This window comes from Catharus ustulatus, chromosome 2 (assembly GCF_009819885.2).
Source record: "Catharus ustulatus isolate bCatUst1 chromosome 2, bCatUst1.pri.v2, whole genome shotgun sequence".
In the NCBI taxonomy this organism is placed as follows: Eukaryota; Metazoa; Chordata; class Aves; order Passeriformes; family Turdidae; genus Catharus; species Catharus ustulatus.
The window spans coordinates 84,220,679-84,245,640 of record NC_046222.1 but is presented as its reverse complement, the minus strand read 5'-3'; the positions used below and the strand labels follow the sequence as shown (position 1 = coordinate 84,245,640).

General features: G+C 47.1%; 2 protein-coding genes across 5 annotated transcripts in view; one reads left to right on the top strand and one right to left on the bottom strand.

Annotated features, from left to right (window-relative positions):
* Positions 1-4,249: 4,249 nt before the first annotated feature.
* LOC116992945 (G-protein coupled receptor 183-like) lies at positions 4,250-5,501 on the top strand. Its single transcript, XM_033053095.1, has one exon. The coding sequence runs from the start codon at positions 4,276-4,278 to the stop codon at positions 5,338-5,340; it is 1,065 nt and encodes a 354-aa protein (XP_032908986.1). The 5' UTR covers positions 4,250-4,275; the 3' UTR covers positions 5,341-5,501.
* A 5,542-nt stretch (positions 5,502-11,043) lies between these two features.
* UBAC2 (UBA domain containing 2) overlaps positions 11,044-24,962 on the bottom strand; it is a 117,074-nt gene continuing 103,155 nt past the window's right edge. For 2 of the 4 annotated variants that reach the window (XM_042778985.1, XM_042778984.1), the window contains exon 8: positions 19,003-19,052. In XM_042778985.1, the coding sequence (XP_042634919.1) occupies positions 19,043-19,052 (10 nt within the window). In that variant the 3' untranslated portion in view covers positions 19,003-19,042. Of the gene's footprint in view, positions 14,584-18,929; positions 19,066-24,962 lie in introns of those variants that run through there. The other 2 variants (XM_033051307.2, XM_033051306.2) reach the window with 2 other exon arrangements.

Here is a 24,962-nt window from a genome sequence, read left to right as displayed (position 1 = left end):
AAGCAGCCCTGGAGGAAGCACAGTGATGGATTTCCCAGCACGGGCACGTGCCTGCAGGTGTGGCTCTTTCTGAGCTTTCCTCACCAGCTGCAGCCACCATCATGGCTGGGCTCAGCTGGTGGCCTCAAGGACCTGGTCCCAGAGGAGCTGCAGCCTGGCTTTTCTGCTGGGCTGGGAAGCAGCATCCAGGGCAAGGTCTCCAGCAGCAAAAGGAAGCTGCAGGGAGCCTTCATGGGGTGGCAGAGAGCGGTATGCTCTGAGGATGATGTGAGAAGAGCCACAGTGACTCTGAGGTGCACATCTGTTGTGAAATACCCAACATCTGGCTCTGAAAGTAGCATGTGGTGGCTGCCAGGCAGGGACCTGGCTGGAGACATGCTGTGATTGAGGACCATGATGCACATTTCAAGAGAGAGACCCTCCACGGCAAGTGCTTGCACAGGTCTCCCCCAGAAGGTGTCCCCTGTGCCCTGGCAGCAGGGACACCCCGGGACAGCAGGTCCTGCTCACCCTGGGATGGATACCTGGGCTCTGGGGCTCTGCTTGCTCCCTGCCAGGCCCAAGGAAGTGTCTTTATGCAAACATGAACACAATAGAAGAAAGCCTAGACCCAGTTTTGAGGTTGAACCTCAGTCCTCAGATCCCACATACATTCCACTGGGTTCAGTAAAAGGCAGTGTCTCTTAAATGAGATGGCTGAAAACTGGGGTGGACAGGTCTTCTCTACCCCGTCTGAGGGGAGATCCCATTTCAGCTCATCCAGTGTTGCAGAGGCAGGGAGGGGATCCCCAGAGCTGGGAAGTGGATCCCCTCAGTCCCCAGTCCCATCCAAAGGGGCCTTGCCTGCAGTGCACTGTGCAGCCGTGCTGGGCTTGCTGGAGCCGTGCAAGCGGGTGGAGCTGGGCTGCACTCCTGTAGCACAGCACCTGCTGCACACAGGGCAGGAGCGTGTTTTGCACAAAAGAACCCACTTCCTTTGTTCTGCACTGCAAAAAGAAAAATAAATTCAGGTGGAGAGCATTGCTTTCCCTCTGTCTTATTCCCAAGACACAGTTGTCACCCTGGACACGGCTGTCACCCAGAACTTTGGGCTCTTCCATCTGTTTTCGAGGGTGGTGATGCCACTTGGGCCATCTCCCTCCTCTGCCCACTCTCCTCTATCCAGGCCCCCTCTGACACAGGGACGGCACTGCCCGCTCCCCTGGGCTCCCACGGGAAGTCCTCCGTGCTCCATCCCCAGGCAGGTGGCATCTGCTGGGCCATCAGGACGTGATTCCCCTTCTGGGACCTGCAGCTCTCTTCTCAGTGTCTGTGTGAGCGCAGAGCCCAGGGGACCAGAGGGGCTGTACAGAGGTCTGACTGGTCGGAAAAGTCCCGGGCATGAATTTGCATCACAAACCTCCCCGTCCATCCCTGCCAAGCGCTGGTGATTCTGGTCCGAGGCGCTGCGGGCCCCTGGGTGGAAGCCGATGGCATTTTGCTGATCTTCATCCAGATTTATTCCCTCGACGGCGGTAATTTGTGGAGATAAAACTCCCCTGTGAGAAGCTGCAATGAGGGTGGGCAGGAGCTTTGCACCGCCGGTGCTACAGTGAGCCCCGGACCGATGTGAGCAGAATTTGTTCCAGCTGCTGCTGTTTGTCGTGCAGTGCTTTACGGAGATGAAAGGATCCTGCATCCACTCGCTGGTGTGGGCTCAGGATTTCTGCAGAGGTAACACTTCTCCATTAAATCCATTGGCTGTTTTCACCATCGCAATGAAACAGCTCAACAACATTTGACCCCACACAAGTCTGATTAGCTTAACTCTTGACAGATGAGCAAGTAGACAATCTCTATTTTACTAGGGAATATTTTAAATAATTTACTCAGCAGTTACTCTCTTATTAGCAGACCTTTCCCTTTGTGTAATATAAACCCTCGAGCAACAAAAGTATCTTCATTAACAGATGCTTGTTAGCCAATTTTCACTATTGTTCTTGCTGGGTATCTTCAACTTCTAGTAAATTCATGACAATAATGTGTAATTTCTGTACAGATGACTCACAGTACACGAGTACACAGATTAGTACTGAGTTTAATGTCGCTGTTTTAAAACATCAGAAATGTTATGCAATTAAATAATTAGTTGAGCTTTACAGACCCAGAGGGAAATATATAAGTTTAGCTTCACTGTAATCTTAACCTTTGTATTTCTTGGCTTTCTTGGCTTTTTCAGTAGTATCCCGAACACCCCATGATGGGAATTCCCTGGTTTATTAGGAATTTCTTTGAGGGATGAAACCAGACACCAGCAAGAGCATCACCACCACCACAAAAAAACCCCTGAACCCTAGAACCACTTAAAGAAGCATAAAAATTCCTCTTGGGATTTGAAAACCCTAGTGCTCTCCCGTAAAAAAAGCCACCATGGGGAACACCACCCTGCTGGTCACAGGGCAGGCTGCCCCTCTGCAAACATTTTGGGAAGTGCTGGGAAATAAAGCACTCGGTGCTCTAAGACACAGACATGCAGGGCAGAGGGATAAATCACAGCCCTCCACTGCTCAGCTCGCTGTGGGGACAGAGCCTGCCATGAGAGTTCCAGCTGGGACAAGCGGCTTTGCCCCACGTTCCCCACACAATGCATCTTCTTAATAACAAAAAAATTTAACTGCTGAGGATAAATCGCTTCATTCAACTCAGTCTCTGCCCTGAGGAGCCGTGCCTGGTGATGTCTCTATGTGTGTGTGAAAGGCAAATCTGGGTTTCACCACAGGCACAGTGTGGCTTGCACTGGCCTCAGGCTCAATAAGCTTCCCTGAAGATTTGCCACAAGTTTATTGTAAAGGCTGCCGTGGCCGTGTGTGTGTGCCCGGCGTGAGCACTCTGGACCGCACGTGAACCAGAGCTGAAGCTGTTTTCATTCTTCGGTTGCATTTTGCATCCTTACAGAAGTTTTCAGAGTAAAACCCGAAGTCGATTCAGATGTCGGGAGCGATTGCCGCGCAGGTTACAGTCATTTATCTTCCCCAACGCAGCCACTACTGAGAATATCCCCCGCGGCGGCAGCGTGCCTCTCACATACTGAAAGAAAAAAAAAAAAAAAAAAAAAAAAAAAAAAAGCCCCACCCAGACAGAACACTGCTTTACTAAACCTAAGGAAAAAAAAAAAGCAAAACCAAAAAAACCAACAAACAAAAAAGCCCCAGACCTCATGGGGCTTTTATAACGTGAGCGATTCTCGCGAGGTGCTCACACGGCCGGGAGCCCGCGGGCAGGAGACTCCGCGCCCGGCATCCCCAAAAGTCGGGCGGGAGGAGAAGGACGAGGAAGAGGAGGAGGAGGAGGAGAAGACGGCGGCACCGCCACTCGCAGGTTGGAGACCCTGACCTCCCTTTCGTGCGTGTGGGATTGAGCATCCCAGCCCCTCGGGGGGACAGAGGCAGCGCTGCGCCCGTCCCGTCCCGGTGCCGGGAGCGGGTCCCGGCGGCGGGAGGCGGCATTGTGCGGTGGGGGCGGGCGGGGGGCGCGCCCCGCAGCCCCGCAGCCCCGCAGCCCCGCAGCCCCCAGCCCCGCAGCCCCGCAGCCCCGCAGCCCCCCAGCCCCGGCTGTGCCGTGAGCGCGGAGCCGTGCCCAAAGCGAGTGCCGGGAGGGCGTGCGGGGAGCGCGGATTCGGTGCCGGGGTGCTCGCAACTCCCTGATCGGACGAGCATGTGGCACGGGATTTTTGGGGAAGTTTGGGGTTTTTTCTTGAGGAAGGCTAGGTTTTTTCCTTTCAATTTGTCCGTTTTGTTCCTGCTTTGGTCCTGCCCGAGGGTTGCGGAGGTGCTCCTCAGCACTTCTCTGCCTGGATGACCTCCCGGTCCCCAGCCCCTCCAGTTTTTGGGCATTTTGTCAATGAACCTCCCCATTCCCCTCGCAGTAATGAGTAAATGACATCATTGCCACCAGCTGAGTTTGGGACCTTCCTTGTGTGACAGGCAATTCCCCCTCCCAGCAACTCTAGTCCTTTCTCATATGGATTGGACTTGCAAAAAACCGAGCTCATGCTAAGAAAAGGAGAATGAGTCACAGCCACTGTTAAGATGCTCTCACCAAAATCACAAGAGAGGCATTTTTCCAAATGACTGGAGGTGTGTGCTGCTGTGGGGGGTGGCTAGAGCAGTGGACAGGGCTTTTGCTTTCTGATGAGGGCCAGCTCTAAGGGTGACACTCGTGTTATCAATAAGCTGCAAGTTTCATGTCTGTTCTTATTCCAAGGGAGGGAACAAGAGCTTGTGAAGCACCGTGGAAATGGCTCTTGTGGAGGACGTGTTCCTGCCCACCAACCTCACCTCCAGCAACCAGAGCAGCTGCAACGTGCACAACCACCAGTTCTCAACCAAAGTCACCTTCTCCCTTTTCTACATCATCCTGCTGCTGTTCGGTGCCTGCGGGAATGTCCTGGCCCTCTGTATCACCTTCCAGCGCAGGAAGAAGAAACTCAACTCCACTGACCTCTACCTGGTGAACCTGGCCCTCTCCGACGCCCTCTTCACCCTGGCACTGCCAGGCAGGATCGCCTACTACATCCTGGAGTCTGACTGGCCCTTTGGGGACTGGTTCTGCAGAATCACAGCTTTCATTTTCTACATGAACACTTATGTGAGCATCTACTTCATGACCTGTGTGAGCGTGGACCGCTACGTTGCCGTGGTGCGCACCAGGCACCCCGGCAGGATTCGGAAGATGAGCCGGGCCAGGGGCATCTGTGTCCTCATCTGGTCCTTGGTGTTCCTGCAGACGGCTCCGCTGCTCCTGCGGCCCATGACGCGGAGGATGGGAGACAAGCTGACGTGCATGGAGTACTTCAACTTCGAGGAGATTCCCAATCTGCCCTACCTGCTCCTGGTGGCCTGCACAGTTGGCTTCTTCCTGCCTGTGGGCATCATCTTGGTGTGCTATGTGAGAATCAACCTCAAGCTCTGCCAGACAGCCAAGGAGAACCCGCTGACAGTGAGGAACGGGCACCACCACCGAGCCTTCACAGTCATCCTGGTGGTGCTGCTGGCTGTCCTGCTCTGCTTCAGTCCCTACCACCTCAACATTGTCCAGTTCATGGTCAGGAAGATCCTCTACCAGCCATCCTGCCGTGAGCAGCAAGCCTTTAAGATGTCCCTGCAAGTCACTGTGGCGTTCATGAACCTCAACTGCTGCATCGACCCCATCATCTACTTCTTCGCCTTCCGGGGCTACAAGCGCAGGCTGCTCCGCATCTTCAGGAACAGTGGCTCCCTGGCCACCTCCTCCACTGCCAAGACCCCCTCAGAGAGCAACAGCAACAGCCACAGCCAGCCACCCGGCTCCATCTCCATCTAGCAGCACAAGCCCTCCCTTTTGCCCTGGCCTGTGACTTATGGACCATCCCTGATGGTAGGAGGCAGAGTTGAGCTGCAGGACCAGCGCCTTCAACAGGCTCCATCGCTCCCCTGCCTGGAGCCAGGGGCTCTCACAAAGCCAACCCGGCAGGGACAAAGCCCTGCCTGGCTCTGCATGCCTGGCTCTGCATGCCTGGCTCTGTGCTCAGCGCTGCTGCACCTGCCAGCCTGGAGCATAGAGAGGCAGCACAGAGAGGCACCTTTTCCTCCCAGCCCCAGAGGAGGCAGCTCGTGCAGATGCTCTGACTGGAGGTTTCCCAGCTGGAGGTTTCCCAGCATTGCACTGCACCTCTCTCCCATGCCTGTCCGCATCCCCTGTGGGGCTGGGGCGTGCTGGTAACCACCATGGATGTCCCTCTGCCCCATTCCCTTGCACTACTACAGCAGCATCCCTGCAGGCCTGAGCGCAGACAGCACGGAGGAGATGGACTCAGGGCATTTCAGAGAAAGGCTGGGATATTATTTGCATGCAGAAGATGGCCTACAGCTCCTTCTCCACACTGACAAACAGCAGCTCTGCTCTCTGCCTGCCCAGCATCCTGCTCCTGCACCTGGGCCTTGCATGGGACAAGCAGTAAGTGTGGGGCTTGTGCGAGATGCTGGAAAAGCCCTCGCCCAAGGATGAGCTGTGAGGATGTGAATTTGTAGAGCTCCTGGATGTGCTGCTGCCTCCATTCACCGTTTGGGTGACTGCTTCTTCCCCAGGGTGCCTTTCCTCACACCTGATGGCACTGCAGTCACCCTGGGACCCACTGCTAAGAAGGGAATCGTGGGGATGACCTGGGTCCAAGCCCAGCTCTAGGGCTGTAAACCTTCCCTGGATGTACTCATGGGGCAAACCTTCCCATTAGTCCTTAATTTGAAGGGAGTAGAGAAATAGGGACAAGAGCTGAGGGTGGCCCTATGTGACCTTCACTGACCTTGAAGCTGGTCCCCTGAGGAGTCTGAGAGCCTTGCAAAGGGAGGTTACTCGTGACTATTGCCAGAGCAAGAGGAGGAGCCCTGGGACATCAGGTTCCTGCTCAGATTTGTGCCTCTCAGACGAGGAGAAAGTTGGCAGGAGCCTCCTCACCTCTTTGCTGAAATCACTAGACTATGATAAAAAACCCACCCACAGGATTTCACAGTTCCTGGCATGTCTAGCATTTTGTTTGAAGTTGGAAGGGACAGACATACACAGAGACACGAAAAGGAAAAAAAAAGCTGCTGCATTTTACTGAAAAGGTTTCATAAACAGACACTTTTGATTAATACAAATAATTCTTTAAGATAATAGCCTCTTTTATACCTAGAAAGCTAATAATAGTCACATGCAGCTCTTCATTATTTTAAATGCACTTGAATGAAGTTTTGGACAGCGATGATTTTACTGATGGTATGGGTCTGAAGGCTGAAGGCTGACCTAAGAGGGATGCCTAAAATAACTCAGGTGAGAAAAAGACTCCAGTAGGTCCTTTGTGGAGGCTGAGTCCTTCTCAAAGCAGGTTTAACCTCAGTGCTGACCTGCAGAGAGCCTTTGTCCTGAAAATGATATTGCAATGGACAAGAAAGAGCTGGGATGCAATAATATGAGGATATCAGTGGTCTAGACACCCTTGAAGAAATCTGGCTAGGCTGGTACAGTTATGTTGCCTATTAATATGTCTGGGAAGTGATGGCTGGAAGGGAATCTCTTTATCACCTCATCCAACAGCCCACCCAAAGCACTACTGTGGTTGGCACAATGGCTTCATGCAGACAAGGCTTGGAAACTCCAGGCAAGGAGGGTCCCCTTGTGAGGGGACAGTTCCCACTCTGCACTGCCCTCTGGATAAAAACATTTTTCCCACTGTCATGTCTGAACCTTTCCATCCACAGCTGGTGGTTGCCCCTAGCATCACCTACTCATGCTAATGAAGAGCTTGGCTCTGCTGCCTTTGTAACTCAAATTCCACAGGACTGTGTTGGGGGCTGCCAGTAGTTCCTAGCTATTGGTTTCCATGTGAACACCAGAGCAGGGGTCTGCATCAGCAGCCAACCCTCCTATTCAAGATCAAGACATTGAGATGTTTTGCCAAGCTGCAGCCCACAGCTGAGAAAAAGCCAATCTATGACCAAGCCTTTTCTGGAAAAGGTGGAGTATAAATATAACCTTGTTTGCTCCTTGTTGGACTCTGTTTTTTTCAGAAGTACTTTACTAAAAAAGGTACCTCCACCTCTTGCCACCAGTAGGAGCCTTTGGAGTAGGAAATAGCTGAAGAGTTGGGTGTAGTGCTGCAAAATGCAGGGGGGATCTGGCCTTCCTTCTCTGGATGGACACCAGCCTGGGCTACTTTGCTTCTGAAAGAACCAGTCTGGGAACAGCAGGCAATTAGCTGGAGGTGAGGGAACATCCATGAGATGAAGAAGGAAGGGACTTGGGCAGAGTGGGTAATCCAGGCAAAGGAGAGCTCTAAAGAACCCTGACCAGCTTGCCTACCTGTGGATGCTTCCTGTGTGCTTGAAAAAGGAGCAATTCCCTAAAATTGAAGAGAAACCATGCACTGTCTAGAGGCACAGTAACAGTAACATTTTCCTACACTTCGCCGTTCACTCATTCAGTCCAAGCTCCTCTCATGATTCTCACTGTACCGCACTGGCCCAGCAGCCACTGCCCGCTGCCACGCTTTGACCCACCAGCGATCCCTTGGAATCACAGAAACATAGGAGCACAGAACCATTCAGGTTGGAAAAGACCTCTGAGATCATTGAGACCAGCCATTGACCCAGCACTGCCGAGGCCACCGCTAAACCACGTCCACCCCAAGTGCAGCACCTGCATGTCCTTTAAACACCTCTCCAGCGGCCTTGCGGTGCCTTTGCTCCTGCCTCGCCCCGGGGTCAGAGCCCCGACCCCGGCCGGGTACCCGTGGCGGGGGAGCCCCGGGGGCACCGCGCCCGCCCCGACGGTGCCGCAGGGACCGGGACAGCGCTGGCTCCCGCCGAAAGAGGGAGTCGGAACCTTTGCTCGGCGCTAAAAACACGCCCACGAATGTAAGGAGACGGTGGCAGACGGGGCTGGTGCTTCCCCCACGCGTCTGCTGGCACGCAGGGATGTGGTGCCTTTCGTAAGGCGGGTGCTTGTGGCGTGTTTGGGGAGCGCACGGGGACCGTGCAGAGCTGGAACTGTACAGCATGCGGGTAATTCTTGCTTTTCTGCAGCCTACTGCTGCTGTACTGTCTTTTAAGAAAAGAAGATTGCACTTTTATCTGAGGGCAGAGAGTACACTTTGTGGACACACAACAATAGGTAATTCACGCACAGATATAAAATATGGTATACACTGTCTGCATCAGAAGAATATCCTGGGCTGTGTCAAAGGCAGGTCAAGGGAGATGGTTTTGTCTCCTATACTCAACTTTGGTGAGGTCCCACCTGGAATACCGCATTTGGGGTCCCCAGCACAGGAACAACACAGACCTGTTGGTGCAATTCCAGAAGAGGGCCACCAAGATAATCCAGGTTGTGGAGGAGCACCTCTCCTTCGAAGACAGGATGAGGGACTTGGGGCTGTTCAGTCCAGAGAAGGATCCAGGGACACCTTAGAGCACTGAAAAACGAAGTACCTGAAGGCTGCAAGGCAGCTGGAGAGGGACTTTTGACAAGGGCCTGTAGTAACAGGACAAACTGAAAGAGGGCAGGTTTAGATGAGTTATTAGGACAAAGTTCTTTACTTGGGGGTGGCGAGACACTGGAACAGGTTGCCCAGAGAAGCTGTAGATGGCCCATCCCTGCAAGTGTTCAAGGGCTGGCTTGGATGGAGCTTTGAGCAACCTGGTCTAGTGAAAGGTGTCCTTGTCCATGGCAGGGGGGGCAGGACAGAGCTCAAACAGAACAGCTTTTTTTCCCTTAGCAGTGGTTCCCAACTTACACACCTCTTCAGTCTGTGCTTCAAATTGTTCTGAACTGAAAATATTGCATGTCATACATAGTATTTGTAAGCCATCTTTGTAAGCCAGTAAAATGTTGTAATTTAATAGCGCACATATCTACTAAAAATAAAAGCTTCTCATGGCCAAGTAACAAGCCATAGTGTGATTGATGAGGCCAGCAGATGTGGGCAACTGTTTTCTTCTCAGAGGTGCACATGGGCCTCTGCCCCACTCCCCCTCTCCATCCCAAGCAAATGACCAAAGCAGTGAGGGGCGAGCACAAGCTCTCAATCCACTTCCCTTACACAGCTGGTGTGCTCTCATAGAACAGGGAATTATAAATCACCTTTCACGGGAAAAGTGGCAGGATGTGCGAGGAGCTGTGTCCTTTCTGGAGGAGATCTCCCCACAGCTGGGGTGGAGAGATGCCAGGAGAAGTCAGGTGGGCAGGACTAACTGCATCGGATGCCAGAAGCATCTGCATTCTCACGTATGAGTGGCTCCAGGGTTTGCTGCACTGCCCAGCTGCTGGGAGGGATTACACTGCTTTCTCACTTACCACATGTACCACCTCCTGCAAAACTGACCAAATAAAATGTGAGGATTCCCCTATCAACACCCCTAAAAGAAAAGGAGTGGATTTTCAGTACAAGATTAGCCATAACCTTGCATATTTTCATTTTCCACATGAAATCCTGCAAATCTTTTAAAACTGAACTAAGTGCAATGCAACACTCTATCCCCTTTCTCTCAGCAGATCTTCTTTTTCTGTCATCAGTTCTACTTTGTTCCTCCTTCCTAAACTGTCTGGGTTTGTTCAGTTCCACCTGCCTCATCTCTCTCAACTCCTTTCTTTTGCTAATCTTATGCGACACTTACAGTCCCTACTTATCCTCAGTCAAAAGGTCAGATCCTGCTTTCCTGCCATGACCCTGGAATTTTTCACCCATTTTTAAAGTATGTATATTCCTGCTTTCTCCACTGCAACCATTCAGGCTTAGAAACAGCCCCCTACAAACAGGTATGAGTCAAACTAACTTCTTCTTCCTCTTAAAACTCTGCTTTGGAAAACAAATGATGACAGCTGAACTACCAATGTGTTGAGACTCTCAACAGTCACACCCATTTGGTTGTACCATTCCACTGCTCCCACCACTGGTGTCTCACCTTGTATTAGCACCAAACACTGCTGTAAGCACACACCCTCTCTCAGTTCCAGAGTGGACTTTTTCTGTGGTGAAAGAATCCCTTTATATATGGAAACAAGAGGAATGTAATCCCACTAAAAATTAAACCAGTATTTTTTAGGAAAATGCACACACATTTTACACACACACACACACACACACACACACACATATAAATAAACAAACAAATAAATAAATAAATAATGAATGCATGTGTGAATTCTCATGTAAGTCTCCTATAGTGTTTGTGTGTTCATGTAAGTCTTCTAGTAAAACAGTTCATTTACTCAAAACATGCTCATTTACATAAAATACTGATTACTGTGGCCACACAGTAAAGAAAGCTAATCTCATGTAGGTTTTTCTTGTGGAAGAATCCACAAGAATTTAATTGCACTTTTGTATCAAATCCTTCTATTAGTTCAAATGAATGCTGTGCATTTATTTATCCTCAAATAGATGCAGTCCCCCTCACAGCATGGGAGTTGTAGTTCAGAGTGTTTCCAAAACTTGGTGCCTTTGCAACTGCACAGATAGCCCAAATACACACGTTTGAGAGAGGGGAGTCTTTGAATACAGACTTTAATTTTCTTTAAACATACTCTTAGCTCCACTTAAAGTCATTGAACCAATACATAAATATTCTCACTCACTCTCTGTATATATACACATACATACACACATATATGCATATATATAATCATATATATACATATACATACAAACAGGAGAGCCAGAAATGTTACCTTTTGCCCTCAAAATAAGTTTTTCTGGCTCGTTCTTCTGTTCCAGACAAAAATAACAAGACCTTTTCTCCACCAAGTATTCCAAAAGGCACTGGTAAGTGCTAGACAGAGCAGGCTGGTGAATGAACCAGCTGTGACGGTCCCTGTGCTTGCTCAGTAACAGGCAGCCTTTAACGCTTGTTTTGAGGGAAGAAAACGGTTTTGGTAGTCTTGAGACCAATCAATCTCCATCTTGGCAAAAAGTTAAGGCTTGAGAACCTGAGCCTGGTAGGCGTATCAGGTAGATTTACACAAATATCAACCTCACTGTGGGTGTATATCAAAGTGGCACATAACTGTCTAGGAAAGTCCCCCAGTAAGTTACTCCTTTGCTGTCTCACAAGATGATATTCCCAGTCTAGTAGGGAAATTTTAACACCAGTAACTACTTTTATTTCAAAATATTAAATCTTGGCTTTACTAGAACTAGAGTGAATTTTCTAGGGACTTGAAACTCAGTATGTCGGAAAGTATTCTGCCTTCTTCATGCTGCCCAAAAGATATGGCTTGTGTCACACAAAGATTAGAAACTGTGTGATGAGACATTCAAAACTGTACTAGACAAACTCAGTGTAGGCTGTGAAGAACATGCTCCTCACATTCCCAGAAACAGTTCATAAAAATTTCACCAAGTGGAAACTGAGTTGTTTTCCAGCTCTAGCATGTGAATCTTTCTTCTATGGTTTTTGCATGAAACAGGAACTGTTTTCAGATCCCTTCTTTTACCACTTCTTTTTTCTCTTTTTCTTTTAATTTTTTTTTAAACTGGAAATCATAATCCTGGAAGCATTTTGAACACAAACTTTTCTCACAATCAAGTGGAGTTTTCAACTGACATCAGCAAGACCTGCATTTTACTCTTAGGTTTAACCACGTTTTGCAGAATGCCCAGCAGAATGGGATTTTCCATGGAACCATGACATTTGAATACTCCCTGTACAGGCAACAGTAAGAAAGTATTTAGACACTTACTTACCCCATATGCCACTCAACATGTGTTAAAATTCCAAGGAATGGATACTCTTTGTGCTTGTCTCTATAGCAGACTAATGTCTGAAAAGGGTATGTTTATTTACTCTGGGATAGGTGGACTTTTATTTCCTACAGACAAAATTTGATTTCTGAAGTAATTTACCAGTCTTTATTGCTACTTTTGGATAAAATATCTGCGAAAGAAGAATTAGTGTATTTCAAAATTAAAACCTGTACTTGTTTCAAAACATTTAAGTAGTCTGCTTATACAAATTATGGTAGGACTTCTTTTCCTTATATGTATCCTTTGCTTTCCAAGACAGCAGGTTTCCAGAGTTCCCTGGGTACAGAAGTGTCTGTGTTCTACACACACATAGATTCAGCTTCACACAAACAAAACCTTTCAATTAAAAAGCAAATCCTCCCTAAGTAACATGATCATAGAAACAAGCCAAACCCTGAAGGAGATTGATCAAAGCCCAAGAAAACACATTGTCATTCCAAAACCCCCTTACTTCACCCAATGCAAAATACCAAAGAAATACATACAGAACACTGACTTAATTAAAAATTCTGTCATGTGCTGAAAGCTGAACAAATTTGATGCAATTTCTAGATAAGGACTTGCATGGCTGAAATTATTTTTTCAATTTTATCAGTCAATTAAAAAAGGAAAAGAGAAGTATCTCTAGTATCTCTTTCCCCCCGCAAATCTAGTCCTGTAATTTCCTGGTATGTTTTCCAGGCCAAGTGAGACTGCAAATATCTGTGCTGTTGTACACAGTGTTCATCTGGATTTCCAAAACATCCCCTATGCACCTGTTATTGCCTCTATTACATTTCTTATGACCTATACTTTATTCTAAATGTATGTATGTATTAAATATGTGTGTATATAAATAGACACCTATGCACATGCTATACACACACAAGTACATACAGACACATACATGAAATGCTTAAGATATGTGTGTAGATTTGTTTCATGGAGTTGCACTTTGGAATCTTGTATTCCTTCAGGTAGCTTTTATAGAGATGTTCCCCTCTCTGCACCCCACCTCCTGCAACTCCTGAGGTGCTAATACTGAGCACTTTGGAGAGTCAAGCCAAACAAGCTGACTTGGGAATCAGTCTAAACTTCAAACACAGCATGGCACAAACTTGGCACTTCTGAACTGTTGCCTCCTGTGCCAGCCTGGATTAACCCTAATATTAATGTTCCAGCCTGTGGTCAACACTGAGCTGCTTCAGACAGTGAGGATTCATCAAATGCAGGGCCATCCTCATCTCTGACACTAGAAAACTAGAATTATATGTAGAAAAGTTAGCTTTTTGTAATTTCCTTTTAAGACAGCATGTAGCCATCTGAAAAAAAATGAAAGCAGCACATAGGACACTGCATACATCCACTGTTACAGAAGTCATCTCTGAGTTAGCCATGGAAGTCATTCACATCATTCCAGTTCTGATCTTATTGCATCATTCAATTCACCTTTATTGCTTCCAGTGAGTGTCTTCATGACCCGTATTTGAACAGCAATTCACTCAGTTTGTAAAAATTCAAATTTACAGTGGTCACTTGCCATAGCTCACCATACACACATGAATTTTCTCTTATCCTATCTGTCTATTATGTGCTGAATGACAACTTTTATTTAAAAAGAAATTTGAGAAATAAAATATGACAGGCATTAATAAAACTTTGCAAAGAATGACATAATAGTCCCATAACCCTTTATTGAGTTGAAAATTAAGTGATCTTTAAACCTCTTATTACTGTAATAAAAAATCAAGTACTGTAAAATAAGATTTAAGCTAGAGAAATTAGACTTGTAAATGAAGAAAATATTATTTTTCTTGACAGGTAAATCTAGCTGTTGTAGTTGTTGAAGCCTTTTTTTCCCCCCTAATAATTAATTCTGATAATGTCTAACAAGGATTTACAAGAAAAAACCCACTTATTTTATTTAAAAATAAATTTAGGTGATATCCAGTAACAAGTAGAAACTAAAGTTACTTTGAAAAGGATAACCAGACTAGAAACCACCAAGTGATCCAAAGGCTTGGGAACAGTTCACATCATTTCTTAACATTACTCTGAGTCACTCATCACGCGGAGCCGTTTCTCTCTTCTGACGCTCTTGCGGGGACGACCTTGGTGAGTCTGCCCAGCAGGTGGCTTTGATCCTCTCCCAGGCATGTACAAACCCAGCGGGTGAAGTTCCTTCACACAGAAAACCATCAGTGCTGCAGTAGAAAATTAGTGGCTACATTTAAGTCATTATTTGAAGCCCTCAGAGCTTCTAGAGCATCTCCTCTGGAAAACCCCATTTCCATAAGTCGTGCGACCTGGAAAAGAAATGAAGTAACATCACTTTAAAACCAGAGTTTTATTCACACTGTGTGCACATTAGTCAATAATGTCAGAAATCACTTTTACACTGATCAAAGACCTATCTGGTGCTTCAAAACGTTGCCACAGAGATGACCATGTTCCACCACGTAATTCAAAGCTGACTGCAGAAAATGCCACACCTCTATTCTCCTGGCTGGTCCAGTTTTGAAAGAAGAGTGAAATCCAAAGTCTGGTACCCCACATAACAACTACAGTCTGACCTGGGGGCTTGCTGCTTGAGAACAAGATCTCAAGAAACCAACACAGATCAAGACACAGAATTACAGAGCAGATTGATGCCTTGAGAGGCTAACCTAGAACAGAGGTTGGACAGTGTTAAAGGATTAAAGTAGGTATTTATTAAAAGGCCTTCAAAGGACACACCTTGGGCAGTACAAGAACGTGGCTGTGGCTGCACCCAAGATGGACAGCGTGTCACCAGTTTTCACACTTTTATAAGTTTTGGTCCATTTACATATTGGGGTTAATTGTCCAATTACAGCTTCAGGTTATGAAGTCCCATCCTCCCAGATTACTCTCCTGAATTTGCTGTTGTTTACACTTTTTAGGCCCGAAGCTGCAATGGTATCCTTGGTTCTCAGGCTGAAAAAGGATTGTTTTGTCTAACCAAACTGTGAGGAGAACTTGCTAACACTTTTTATGAAGTTCAGAGTTACATACTAAGGCAGTACAGAATCTGGAAAATATGAAAGCTAAAACGTAAGGCATCAAGATGAGAAAACCTATCCAGAATCAATCTTCAGCTCTTTTCCTTAAAAAGATCTACTTCTCCAGAGGGCATAAATACTCCCCTCAGAAGAACTATTCATTCCAGGCGTTGGGGGTTTTTAAATAAACCTTAAAGTTAGTCCTAAAGTAGAGGCAGTACAATACTTAAATTGGTTTAGTAAAATTCTTGGAGGGCTTCTATATATATATTCAAAAAAGCACTTTTTTTGCTAAAAACTACCGCAAAGCAAAAATCAATGACATCTGATGGAAGAATTGCATGGAAAAAGGCACATTAAGATAGTGATTTTTTAAAATCAATAACCACTGAACCAGTTCTCTTTATAATATCACGCACTTGACACCTAACCTTTGTGCTCTATGTTAACAGATATTCAAAGCACCATGTGTAAAAAGGCAATGCTTACATAGCCAAATACAAGCCGCACCATTTTCACCAAAATTCTGGTGGAAACCCGGAAGTGCGGCTAGTACTCCGGGGCAGCTAATATATTAACAATAGTCTAAAAGCTGCCAACATGGAAGTGAGAGCCCGCGGCAATTCCAAGCCAAGCTGGAGCCCGGCTGGCCCCGGCAGAGGTGGGAAAGCCTGGCAGAGGTGGGGCCAGCGGTGCGGGGGGCGGGTGGCAAAGCCCAAGCCAGCAGGTCGGGGGAGCCCAGCAGAACCGGGGTTAGCAGTGCAGGGGAGCCCAGCAGAACTGGGGCCAGCAGCGTGGGGGAGCCCGGCAGCGCGGGGGCCGGCAGTGCTGGCCAGGGCGAGCAAATGCGGCGGCAGCGGTGCAGGTGGCAGGGGGGAGCGAGCGAGCCCGGCAGCGGCAGCACCGCCCGGCCAGCCCCGAGCGGCCCCGCCGAGCCATGGCGCTGAGCTGGGCCACCCGGCCCCGTCGGCAACCATGAGCGGGCCGAGCCTGCCTGGCCCCGCCCCGAGCCAGTAAACCCCGCTATGCCACGATCCTGTTACTAATTGGCAAATTTGTGAAAGTTGCACACGGATCCTTGCTACGAACGAAAGTGCGGCTGATATTCGGGTGCGGCTTTTTTATTGACAAAGACATAAACATTGTCGATGCACCAGAAGTGCGGCTTATACTCCGTGCGGCTTGTATTCGTGAAATTACTGTACATTTAAAATCTACAGGTCTCACTTTGTCACAATATAACTCATTCACTTTTATAATTAATCTTCCAGAAGTGGAAAAACAAGGTGTGGGAGAGCAGGGTAAAAGTAACTGTGGCCACTGGCAGCATAAAGCATTCCTCATCCTGCTTCAGACGACTTTATGATCAGACATCACAACTCCTGAACCTGAAAGTCCTGGGCTACAGAAGCTGCCAGACAGCTTCTGCTACCCTGCCTGCGTGAGCCTGCAGCAGCAGAGTGAAGCAGGAACACAGAAGAGGCTGCACACATCTCAAGAGTAATCTTCCCAGGGTGCAAGACCAATGTGCAGTAACCAGCACTGAAAGTATTTTTAAAAGAAAGTTGCTACCAGAAGCAGCTTTTCTTTCCTCTAAGACACCTCCAGAACTTTCAGTATTTTTAGTCATCTCTGCTTTGGTGATTTACAGAGAAGTATACAACTGCCAGGTTTGCCCAGAGGCGTGGGTCCTCCTTTTCTTAATATAAATACACCACCACAACACATTTGAGAACAGCTACCTTGGTTGTCAGAATATCAACCTTACAATCCAAGGCTACATTTTTTCACATTCTCGTAGGGAGAGAAATGAATTGTTACTTTCAACACTTCTGTAACAGTAGTTTTAGTCCAAACTCGATTTCATAACCTATAACTCTTATTTTTCATCTAAGATTGTGGTTTTTTATGAGAAAAAGGGCAGGCAGTGGAATAAAAGCTAACCACAGAGACACACTTCTGAAGTAAAGTTTTTATTGCAGTTGCCATGAATTCTAACTTTAAGAAATGGTGGATGGAATTGCAATGTTCCTATTTGCAGAAATATTCATCAAGCATCACTGCGAATAGTAACAACAAAAACCTCTTTTCATCGGAGTGTATTTTAACCACAGAAAATGAACCCAGCTCCAGGAAACAGGGCGTGTAACTGGCGACTACGTAAAGGTGCTAAAACCCCATAAGAAATGCAGAGATTTTTGCACCCTAAGCATTACAAATGCTGACAAACATTACTGTGTCAGTAATATGACCACTTGTGTCATTATTAGTACAGTCTTGAAAAACCAAAGGTACTTCAACGATTTCTTCTTGCAGGGTAACCAGAGAGCCTTGCATATGACAGCAATCAAGTGAGCACTACATCCTCAATGCATCAGAAAATGTAAGTGTACATTGCTTTCATAAATCTGGGCCTAAAGGCCTTGGGTAAGAATCCAGCATAAGTCAGGCTAGTAACTATTTCATCAGTTTCAGCCCCATAAGCAGAATTCCTCAATAAAACAAATAAGTAAGCCAACCCAGCAGGGAAGTCTTTTGGTCCATCCCATACTGGTGCTGAGTAGGCTTTCACAACAGCCAAAACGAAGTTTCTGGGTTTTGTCTCAGAAGGTGCTTTTTGGTGTGGGGTTTTTATTTTTATTTTCTTTTTGTTTGTTTGTTGGGGTTTTTTTTTTTGTTTTGTTTTTTGTTTTTTGTTTTTTTCCCTTTCTAGATGTAGCCCAGGAGGTTTGCAGTCAAAAGTGCAGTTAGAAATTTTCAACATTTTGAATGTAATCTAACATCCACTCAAAGATAAAAATCAGATCATAGGAAAGACTTCTGTTTGGGACAAGTTCAAGTTAAACTGAAAATTACAGTGCTGCTACCAAGTGTTGACTTAAAAAGGGAAAAGGGAAAGAAACATACTCTTGTTCAAGGGCAGCAGAGACCTTACACTATCAAAATGGCCAATACAGCTAACTGCAAGTAGGCTACAACCTGGAGAACTTGACTGTATGCAATAAATCCTGAATGCAGGAACAAGACTAATCTTAAATTCTTAAATTTCTGAGTAAATTATTGTCTCTTTTAAGAATAAAACTATCAACAAAAGTCTAGAAGTCTAAATCTATACTTGATGGAAAGGACATAAACTTCTTCTGTTGCATCAGTATAAGGAATCAGATGACCACAATATTATGGAAAACATCCAAGTTTTAACCCAAGTGTGTTTTGCACTCCACAGATGACATAACACTCTTATATAAAAAACCCCAAAATTACTGCATTGGAAACTTAACCTGGAGACTTCAGCAAAGATGATGTCTACACGACAAATAATGAAATTTATTTATCATTCTTCTTTCCTTAAAACATTTATTTTATCAGATTTGAATAGTTCCCACTACTGAAAACATCAACATTTAAATACAAAATACATGCAGTAATACATAAAAGAAGAAACTCCCAAGTAGCTCTGTAACTCTGGGTGGTAATGACAATACGCTCTCACTGTATTGCGACCATTACCTTATATCCTAATTTTTGCTGCTATATAAACCATTAGAGAAACTGGGTAAGCAGATGATAAAAAATTACTACAGATTAATTCCTAACCATTTTAATGCCATTTTAAAATAGAAAGTGTTTACCTGCTCTTCAGAAACTTCTGTAGGTGGAGGTATGCCTTGTTCAGATGGGCGATGATCTTGATAATTTGCATTATGTCTATGACGTAAAGGAGGAAACAGTCTATTCCAGTTAATCATCCCACCCTGAAAGCAGATACTACTGTCAGTCTTTGCAAAAAGAACTACAAATATTTTAAACAAAACCATCATCTGTACTACATAATATGAAAGCAGATGTTTAAGTAAAATACTTTATTTTAAACAACAAAAACTGCTGTAGTCTGCTATGAAGCAAACATTGGACTGGTTACTACTTTACTAGTTAATTGAAGTAATCACAGCAAACTAAGGAAAATTGCTAACAGAAGGAGGAAAGGATGTTTCAGATCCATTGGGATAGATCTGGTTAAGTGCAATGCTAGATTTCTGAGGCTGAAAGACAGCTGCCTTTACTAACAGGGGTTCGCCTGGCAAAGAGGTGCAACAGCAGGTCCTGCAAGTACTTTACAAAATTGTTGCTGAAGTTAATGAGGGAAAAATAGTACAAGAAATAAGCGAGGGAGAAAAAGCAAAAGGGGCTTCTTAGTGCATCAGTAAAATCACATCAGGAAACTCAGAATAAACACAACCTTCAGGACACCTGGGACTTCAATGCAAGTGACTACTTCTGTGACACTGGTGTGACTTGCAGACCCACCACATTTACCTAACTTCCGTGTATTAAATATTGTTGCAAAACCTGGCCATGTTCCAGTGCCAAAACATCTTGTAACTACATAGCAATAATGCAAATACACAGCAGTAACATAGGTATGGTGCAAATCACAGAACTGAAACTTTCTCTTAACAAACAAGCTTCGACTCTTTTAATAGTAAGACATTTGGAACATACAGAAGCTTTATCATTACAAAAATACAGGCCATTTTATAACTAAAATGCAACCTTTATAATTTTCCAGAAAAAATGAATCATCATTTCATTAACTTAAACGGGCATTTTTGAAGGGATTTTGTATCACACGAAGCCCATAGATCTTGCGAACAGGTAAAAGCAAACCCCAATCTCTCTTTTCTATGGTTTGTTGAAGCATCTTTTGCAAACTGCAAAACTTTCCCTCCTCCCCCTGATCTCCCTGTTACTATGGAGAAGATCCCCCTCCCTTTCTGTTTATATAGGACATGGCCTTCCTTCCTCTAGTTGCTCTATTTTAGTTCTATAACGTTGTTTCTCAGAAGACCTTCCTCTTACGAGAGTTTTTTCTTTTCTTCTCTCAGAGTGCTCTTCCTGCCTTTATGTACCCTTAGAGCATTAAATCCCCTCAGCTCAATCAGATCAGCAACAGCTAAATGTGCTCCTAGACCACAAAAAAACGCATTCCTGGCCTTTCCTTTGTTTCCTTCCTTGCTGTCTAGAGGACACCCAACCAGCCCAGACACCACAGGGGGCAGTACAATGGCACATTTTAAAAAGCATCTGTAGAGTCATGAGGCTTGAAACATCAGCTTGAAAAATAATCTAGTCCCTTCTATACTAGAGTACCTTTTTCCTTGTGAAGATATGAAATAGCCAAAAGCTATAACCCATTTTCAAGACATAGATTCCATTGTTAATGAATTTGAATTTGAAAAATTATGTGTCTACATTTCCCATACAGTATAAAATATTTGCTTAAAATTCATGAGGTTTTGACCAAAGGATTCTGTGTAAGTCTCATGTTAGTCAAATGCACAGCATAGCAAAAAGGAGAACTGGTTTGGAGCATAAGGCTAAGAAGAAAGAGGGATCTCAGAAGTTCCACTGACACCACTGCACTACCTCGTGGTCTTGGGAAATGGAGTCCTGTACTTCCCCACCTATAATTTCCCGTAACTCAGAATTATGTTGAGTTTTAATTCATGAATTTGAATTTCTCACAGTCTACCAAGTTCTACAGTTCAGTGAGGGCACTGCACTAATGCTACTTTACCTGTTTTTATTATTTAGAGATGACTTGAGGAGGAGAAGGTAATGCTGCCACAAGTCATTCACATTGAATTGGTAAAAATAGCAACAGGACACATTCCTTTGAAGCACCATAAGTCATACACAATAACGTATATAAAATATAAAATCTACAACATATATTAATTTACCTTTATCTCAGTGTCTCTGAAGACCAAAATAAATGTACAGTAATTTCACGACCATAAGGCGCACCGGACTATAAGGCGCACCCCCCGGGAGCCGGCACATTTTGCAACTTTGTAGATCAGATAAGGCGCACCGGTCTATAAGGTGCACCGGGTTTTTTTTTGCAGCGAGGCTCCGCCCCCAGCTCCTCCCACGCGCTTGCTGGCCGAGGCCCCGCCTCAATCCGGCAGCCATTGGCTCCCGGGCCTGCCTGTACCCGGCAGGGCCGGGCTATGCCCACCGCCGCTCCGTGCAGCATCCCCAGGGCCCCGCTGTTCCGGGAGTTCCCTGGCGCTCCGGGTGACCCAATGCCGGCAGGCTTGCCCCGTGCCGCCGCTGCCCCGATTCCAGCTGCTTGCCCCCTCCCCGCGTGGCAGCCGCTCCGATTCTGGCGGTTTTCCCCCTCTCCGCATGGCGGCCGCCGTGCTTCCGGCGGTTTTTCGCCCCCCCCGCGCGGCGGCCGCGGTGCTTCTGGCGGCTTTTGCCCCCCACGCGGCGGCCGCGGTGATTCCGGGGGCTTTCGCCCCCCCCCCCCGCGCGGCGGCCACCGTGTTTCCGGGGGCTTTCGCCCCCCCCCGCGCGGCAGCCGCCGTGCTTCTGGGGGTTTTCGCCCCGCCCGCGCGGCGACCGCCGTGATTCCGGGGGCTTTCGCCCCACCCGCGCGGCGGCCGCCGTGATTCCGGGGGCTTTCGCCCCGCCCGCGCGGCGGCCGTCGTGCTTCCGGGGGCTTTCGCCCCGCCCGCACGGCGACCGCCGTGATTCCGGGGGCTTTCGCCCCGCCCGCGTGGCAACCGCCGTGATTCCGGGGGCTTTCGCCCCCCCCCGCGCGGCGGCCGCCGTGATTCCGGGGGCTTTCGCCCCGCCCGCGCAGCAGCCGATCCGATCCCTGCGGCTTTCGCCCCCCCCGCGCAGCAGCCGATCCGATCCCTGCGGCTTTCACCCCCCCCGCGCAGCAGCCGATCCGATCCCTGCGGCTTTCGCCCCCCCCGCGCAGCAGCCGATCCGATCCCTGCGGCTTTAACACCCCCCGCAAGGGAGCCGTCCCAATGTCGGCGGGCCGGCCCCGCGCGGGGGTGGCCCCGAAGCCGGCGGGACGGCCCTGCGCGGGGGAGGCCCCGATGCCGGTGGGGAGGCCCCGAAGCCGGCGGGTCCGCCCCGCGCGGGGGTGGCCCCGAAGCCGGCGGGTCCGCCCCGCGCAGGGGCGGCCCCGAAGCCGGCGGGACGGCCCCGCGCAGGGGAGGCCCCGATGCCGGCGGGGAGGCCCCGATGCCGGCGGGTCCGCCCCGCGCGGGGGCGGCCCCGAAGCCGGCGGGTCCGCCCCGCGTGGGGGCGGCCCCGATGCCGGCAGGGAGGCCCCGATGCCGGCGGGGAGGCCCCGATGCCGGCGGGTCCGCCCCGCGCAGGGGCGGCCCCGATGCCGGCGGGATGGCCCCGCGCGGGGGAGGCCCCGATGCCGGCGGGGAGGCCCCGATGCCGGTGGGTCCGCCCCGCGCGGGGGAGGCCCCGAAGCCGGCGGGCTCTCACTTCCGGGGTGGCAAATGTCGCAACTTTGTAGATCAGATAAGGCGCACCGGACTATAAGGCGCACTTCTGGTTTTGGGGGGAGATTTTAGTCAAAAGGGTGCGCCTTATAGTCGTGAAATTACTGTACCTTTCCAGCAGTGCCCTGAGCTTCAATACTGAGCTGCCTATTCCAGTTTGGTTTTGCATCCTCTCTGTCCTGTGCTCTCTCACTACTACAGACAGACTTGTCTACTTCCTTACCTTAAGCTTACAATACACTTTGCATTAACATACACAGAATTCATTATTTTCAATAAGAATTGCAGTTTCCTTACAAATATAACTATTTAGTTTTGAATGTTTACAGTTGACACCTTAATAAACTACAGATGTTGACTAAAGCACTCCGCAGAGTTTCACGTGAACACTCCTTCCCAGAGAAAACAGATTAGACAAATTAGGTCAAGTAGAGTATTTCAATTACCTTTGGAAACTGTGATAAACATAATCTATCAGTTCTTAAATATATTAATGAGAGGAATATCCAACATTTAATGGCATGTGAACACTGATGGTTAGGATTAATCCCATCATTGTGGTACTCCTTTCATCTGTGTAGTACTCTTAAACTGCAGCAAAACCAGGTGGATTAGGATCAAGCAAGATCAAGAAGATCGTTTCCCTTCACACTCTTGCTTCTAATGAGATGACACACATCCACAAGGTCAGGCTCAAATGAGCAGAGATTCAAGGAATAGCAGTAGGAACTATGGGACTGCTAATGTGGTCAGTCTCATAAAGGTAAGGAAAAACTGGGAAGTGCCGCTAATGTCTTAAAGAAGATGGAGATCAAGGCTACAGACATACAGTATGGATGGTGACTGTGCAAAGATCTTCAGACAACCTTAACTATCACAGCAGAAATACATGAAGATCTGTTTTAAATTGAGCCATACCTAGCACCAAATGATGTCTTAACATTAAGTAAATATAATGTCTTAACATTAAGGAAATATCACAAATTCCAGTTTAAAAAATGCACAGAAGATTTCCAGACCAATATTCATTCTTGCCTCACAGAAATTATTTTTCAGACCTCCCCTTCATAATTTTATGATCATTTCTGTACTGCAGTGGTTTTACATGGTGCTACCAGACTTACTGTGAGAAGTCAGGAAGATTTCACATGAAGATACCCAGTCTGATTAATTTATGTAAGTGTTGCTTCTAAACCATCTGAGACTTCCTCCTGGGCAATCAGCAAACCATATTTAAGCATTTCACATTATACTTGACCCTCACCACCAGCACCCAACAGCACAGAGGAGTTCACATCAATCTCCTCACTCTCCACAGAAGTTTTGTCTCAGATAACAGAGCTCTCTGAAGGGATCCAAAACAATAAGCAGTGGGGATGCTCCAGGATCCACTATGTAAGTTCCTTTCCCGAGCAGCACTTTCAGTGACAAGTGTGTGCCAGTCTAATGCATTTAGTGAAATCAGGCAGTTCTTCTGTGATTCCAGTTGACAGTTTGTTAGAAAAAGTTCAACACTACATGGTTTGGGGGCTGAGACTTAACATGACCCAGGACTAGGTAAGGAGGATGCCTTAAAACTCTTACATCCAGAGCTAGATTCCACAACTGATAGATTTGAGATATCTTGCACTGGGATTATCTCAGGCAATATTTTTTTTTTGGTGTTGGGGAGCAGCCAGTGCAGGTGTACTGCTAGAGAATGAATAGCACTGAAAAATTCTAGACTATGATTCATAAAAATGCTGCACACAATTTGGCGCCTGGGCCCTTATCTCTGCTGACAACTTAGTCTTCAACAAGTCATCAGGAAAAAGATTTGACAAAAGCACTGCTTCATTAATCATCTGACTAGAAGGCTGACAAAACAAACTGAAGAAAGGCCTATAAACCTTTCTCCCCCCTTTATTAGTATGCTGAAATTTTTTAGAAAACGTTTGAAGTTTCCTTTGGTTTAGCAGCACAGACTGGGTAAATCAGTTGATTTTAAGTTCTTTGTTGCTTCCTGATAGGAGACAAACATACCAAGGAAGTAATTTTACTGGTCTCTAATAAATCACTATTGGAAACGGATTATGAGAACACTGGTGATGTTGGAACTTCCGTTTTGGGAAGAATACAAATTCGTCAGAAGTTTAGATGACCAAAGAATGAGATTTAAGAATGGAGCGGACTGAAGAAATGGGAAAATAGCAGCTCCTCATTAAAGGTTTTAAGGAAATGCCACATTGATGATTTACTCCTGGACAGCTGCCAAGGCTTTACGTACAGAAGCTGTGCCTTCTGAGGTCACATCCTTGATTTTTTTTTTAAATTTAGGTTGGTTTTTTTTTCTTTTAGTGGTGC